Source organism: Vombatus ursinus, unplaced genomic scaffold (genome assembly GCF_900497805.2).
Source record: "Vombatus ursinus unplaced genomic scaffold, bare-nosed wombat genome assembly UNPS02014344.1, whole genome shotgun sequence".
Taxonomy (NCBI): Eukaryota; Metazoa; Chordata; class Mammalia; order Diprotodontia; family Vombatidae; genus Vombatus; species Vombatus ursinus.
This window is the reverse complement of record NW_020954122.1, coordinates 215150-220068: the sequence shown is the minus strand read 5'-3', so window position 1 is coordinate 220068 and position 4919 is coordinate 215150. Positions and strand designations below refer to the sequence as shown.

The 4919-nt window shown below is 46.8% G+C and overlaps 1 protein-coding gene across 1 annotated transcript in view; it reads right to left on the bottom strand.

The window, feature by feature from the left end:
* The window catches only part of LOC114042277 (transmembrane protein 202-like), a 6145-nt gene extending 1540 nt beyond the window's left edge, over positions 1-4605 (bottom strand). The window contains exons 1-3 of the mRNA XM_027860940.1: positions 4526-4605; positions 3560-3828; positions 3077-3251 (exon numbers count right to left, since the gene is read on the bottom strand). Coding sequence (XP_027716741.1) covers positions 3077-3251; positions 3560-3828; positions 4526-4605 — 524 coding nt within the window. The remainder of the gene's footprint in view (positions 1-3076; positions 3252-3559; positions 3829-4525) is intronic.
* Between the last annotated feature and the right edge of the window lie 314 nt (positions 4606-4919).

Here is a 4919-nt window from a genome sequence, read left to right as displayed (position 1 = left end):
TATCTATCTATCTATCTATCTATCTATCTATCTATCTATCTATCTATGCTTTGCAAACCTTAAAGCACTTTATAACTGTTAGCTAGAAATACAAACCATGGGACTTAGAACTCCCTTACTACAGGAATGGGGTCATGGTATACCATCCCTGACCCCCAGAGGCCAATGTGAAGGTGTGACTCCCCTCTCTTTTGATGAGAATGACGTGACATCCCCCACATGCCTTTTTCTAGCTGTTGGGTCTGCTATAAGGTCTCCCCCCCACCAGCTCTCAGCTTCTTCCTAGATGGGTTGTTTGAAGAGGAGAAGAATGACCTCACTATGTTGGGGTCAAGGTATAGTATGTCCTCATGGACAAAATAAGAAGGGTAGATGCAATGATCCCTCAAGGACTTTTTCCCTGCATAAAGAGAGACATTGTGGCCCAATGGAGGAATCCTGGATGGGCAGTGGGAGAATAGAAGAATGCAGAGCTCACAGTGGGTACAAGGCTAGCCTTGAGGTTGGAAGGATCATGATTCAAATCCTGCCAAGCGATTTGCTCAAAGTCATGCTGAGAGTAAAGGGTGGGGTAGAACCCCTGGCTCTGCACTCAGTGTTCAGAAACATTTTTAGGAAGAATGCCTCCCACCTTACCAAGAGGTAGGTCTTACCTCTCTTGGATTTCCCAGGGATTGGGACTTTTTTAAGTCTCCCTATCTTGCCCAGGTCTGGTACAGCTCTGAATGTAGTTTTAACCTGCTCTGTTTCCAACCTAGGCTGGTTCAGTCCCCTTTGGGCAAACTCGGGGCTCGCTGCCTCAATGTAACCCTTGTTGTGGATACCCAAAAGGCTTAGCCCAATGCAGCTCAGAAACCCTAGTCTCAAGAGATTGTCCCAAGGAGCAGAGATCACAGGCATGCCCTGCCTTGCTCAGAAATGTGGGCTCTCTCAGAACCAAGCAGGGACTCTTTTTCTTTGGTCCCTGGGTTTTCCCATTTCCCAGACTTTCTAAGGCTTCTTTAATGTCCGAGCTCCCAGACCCAAGTGTCCTGACCTTGGTCCCAGGCTGACAGATCTACCACACCCTATCCCTAATCACCACTTCCTTCACCTGCCATAGCCAGCATAACAGGTGTCACCCACCTGTTCTTTCCTGGACTGAATAGCCACTAAAGTCCTCTCTTGCCTTGGGAGTTCCCCATGTTTCCCTTTCAACCACAGATGCCAGGCCATAAGCATGAGTTCTATTGGTTTATTGACAAGGAAGTCTCTTCTAACAACTCCCATTGCTCAACACGGCATGGAGCTGACCTTAACTTCATGACACCTGTGTCAACAGATGAGTTCTGACCCATCCTGCCAAAGTGGGCAGGATTTGAATGTGGTCCCAGCCCATGTGAATGGGTACTTCTCATGGGAGTATTGGCCTAACTGTGTTTACTGAAGCCCAGGGTCAGACCTTCTGATGATGGTGTTTTCGGCTTAGCTACAGAGGTGGAGGGGCCAGGATGCCCATTTATGGTGCAGCATTCACAACAGTGAAGTCACAGGTCCTCAAAATAGGAAGTATTTGAGAAAGAAAACCAAGTGTGCAAAGTCAGAAAAAAAATACACCTGACATTTAAAGTAATTAGAAGTGGCCAGGAAAGAAAATCACCTGATCACACACTTAACTCCTTAACTATTCTACCTGGGTCCTGTTCTGCAGCCGGGATGGAGCCAAGATATTCGCTAGGCTTGGAAACTCTGTGCCTGGAGCCCTAGGAAAAAGGGGCTCAAATGCCCCTTCTGTACGTCTTATCTGTATGACTAAGGTAAGGTCATGCCACCTTTTTGGGTCTCAGTTTCTCCATCTGTAAAATGAGGAGGCTAACTGAGGCACCCTCTCAGGTCCCTTCCTGCTCCATATCATGAAGCCTATACTTCTCTAATGGGACTCAGAGCTGGATGAAAATATTGTACAGAGGCACCCTGGGAAATGGGAAGAGGACCCAAATTTTTTGACCTCAATTTAACATTTACTTGCTGTGTGACCTTGGGTAAGTATTTTACCTTTCTGGGTCTCAATTTCCTCCTCTTTCCAATGAAGATCTCACACTAATTCCCTCCCAGGTGTGTCTTATGGGAAGCATCTGATAGACTCAGACATGATGGTGATGGTGACAGAGATTTGGGCTCCCTCTGAGGAGTTTGCCTGGAAAATGTGAAGAAATGACATAATGGTGCTCTTTGGTGGGACTGCAGGAGCTGGAACATCCTTTACATCCCAATCCCTCACCTGCTAATGCCTTTCCCTCTCAGATCACCCTCTATATCCTCTGGAGATAGCTTCTTTTATCTAGTTATTTGCATGTTGTCTCACTCTTTAGAAACTGAGTTCAAGGCGAACATCAATTTCTATCTTTCTTTGTACCCCAGATAGGTGGCAGAGTGGAGAAAGCATTGTTTACTGTTAGGGTGGCCTGAATTTTATTCCTTTCTGAGACACTTCCTCCCTAGGCTAGTCACTTAATCTCCATCTAGCTTAAGTTTTCTTAATTGTAAAATGGCGGTAGTAATAGCACCTACCTCCCAGGGTTGCTGTAAGGATGAAAATGTGATAATATTTATAAAGCACTTAGCACAGAGCCTGGCACATGGTAGGTGCTTAGTAAATGTTTGTTTCCTTTCTTGTTTGCTTGTTTCCTTCCCCCAGTACTTAATAAGTGCCTGGAACATACTAAGTGCTTAATAAATGTTTGTTGATTGACTGACCTCCCTCATGGGTTCTCCATTGTCTACTCCTGCCCAGTGAGGACAGGGGTATAACCTGTTTCTCTCCAAATCCAACGAGTACACTAATCAGTTCCTCTAGTCCTTCAATAGTAATGGGGCCCCTGGATATCACTAATGACTATATCTCTTCTTTGTAGAAAAAAAAATACCAGAGGGTCAAGACCTTTGATGGATAGATATAAGACTGGGGATAGAGATGAGGTTAGACAAGAATGGGAATGAGACTGGACCTTGGATAAGGGTTTTGGGGAATTAAGGATGGGGATAAAATTGAATTTGGATTGAGTTGGTGATGAGGTTGTATTGAGAATTGGGATCAGAAAAGGGCCAAGAATTAGGGATCATGCCTGAAGTGAAGCTGGCAATGGAGGTGGACAGGTCAAAGATGGGCACTGAGCCTGTGAAGAAGATAATGGAGTAGGCCAGGGCCAGGCAGAGAAGGAAACTGATGAGGCTAGCAATGAGTATGAAGACAACGGAGTAAGTCAGGTAATCTGAGGAAAGAAGGAAAAAGGCTGAATGTCTAATGGGCTAGGACTCTCAGGGAATAGGGATTTGGGGGCTTGGGGAAAACTGGAAGGGAGGGGAGACCATCCCAGAGTTAGGAGGAAGTTTCCAGTTAAGTAGGGGTTCTCTAATTTTGGGGGGGTGTACTAGGCAAAAAGGAGGTCTTTGCTTGGGATGGCATGAGATGAGAGCTCTTGGTGTTTGGAGCTCTTTTCTGTGATATGTCTCCCAGTGAAAGGGTGCTCTCTGGTCAGGGATGGGTGAGTTCCTGGGTGAGGGGGACAGGCAGACTCACAGGGCGGCTGATCAGGCTCCAGTGTGCATTCGGTCTCTGGGCAGGGAACAAGGAGAGAGGTGTAGATGTCAATGACGGTGAAATTGCCGGGAGCACCCACTGGCACGTAAAAGCAAATCCATGACTTATACAGAGAGAGCAGACCGGCGATGGCTAGTCCAGCCAGGCTCAGCAGCAGGCAAAGCTCCCGGCTCAGATGGCGTGCTCGGTGCAACAGCCGATGACTGAGAGGTAACATGGAGGTCCTGTGCCTTTGAATCCCCTTCCATCTGTAGAAATGACAAGCAGTGAGTTTCCCCCAAACCTCAAATCTGGAAGGGACCTCAGCAACTGCCTAGTCCAATCTAAAACAGAAGTGGCCTCTGTGACCTCCTGACACCATGACTTCCAGTCACGAAGTGTAACGCCAAACCGATGCAACCCCTAGATTTCTGCTTCTGATGCTGTAAGCCTGACCTTATACTAAAGCCAACTCATCTCTGGACTTTTGCCCAATCACTCCACCAATCCCTAACCTGATATATTACTGAATCTTAATCCTCAACCCTGATTTCCAACTCCAAGCACCTCCCCTTGCTTCTTTCCCAGATACCAGCTCTGACATCCAGGGTTCTTCATGCATTTATTTGTTATTGCTGTTGACTCATTTCAGTCATGTCTGACTCCTCATGACCCTATTTGGGGTTTTCTTGGCAAAGATACTGGAGCCGTTTGTCATTCCCTTTTTCAGCTCATTTTACACATGAGGAAACTGAGGCAAACAGGGTTAAATGACTTCCCCACGGTCACACAGCTATGTCTGAGGCAATTAAAAAATTTTTTTTTAACAAATCCCAAGTGGATCTCATCTCCTATGGGCCACATTAACCCCTACCTGGCCTCAGACCAAGCTGAAGGACCCCACTGTCTAAGTAGTCCGTGAGGGGACTTCTCAGTGAATCCTCTGACCTCAGCCTCATCTCTCACCTTCCAAACTCTCCCCCAAAGGAACTGAGGGTTTGATGGTAGGTCAGACCCCAATTCTTGGGGGAAGAGTGATGAGACATGAAGAAGCAGTAAAGGCCAGATGACCCCTGCAGCCACTCCAAACGGATTCTCCAACTGCCTCAGAACCCCCTCCCCCTCAGCTTCTGCCTACCCCACCCCCATCCCTATACATCTCCCTAAACCAAAAGGCCTACCCGTGACCTACCTTATGACCCTTAGGGAGCCAACAGCTTAATGGAGGAAGGATGGCTTATATTTTACATTATCCTGACCAGAAAGGAGTGGTGGGTAGAGATGGATCATCTGGGAATCAAGCCAGATTTGGAGCCATGTCAAAAACCATTGAAGAGAACCATAGAATTTAGAGTCGGAT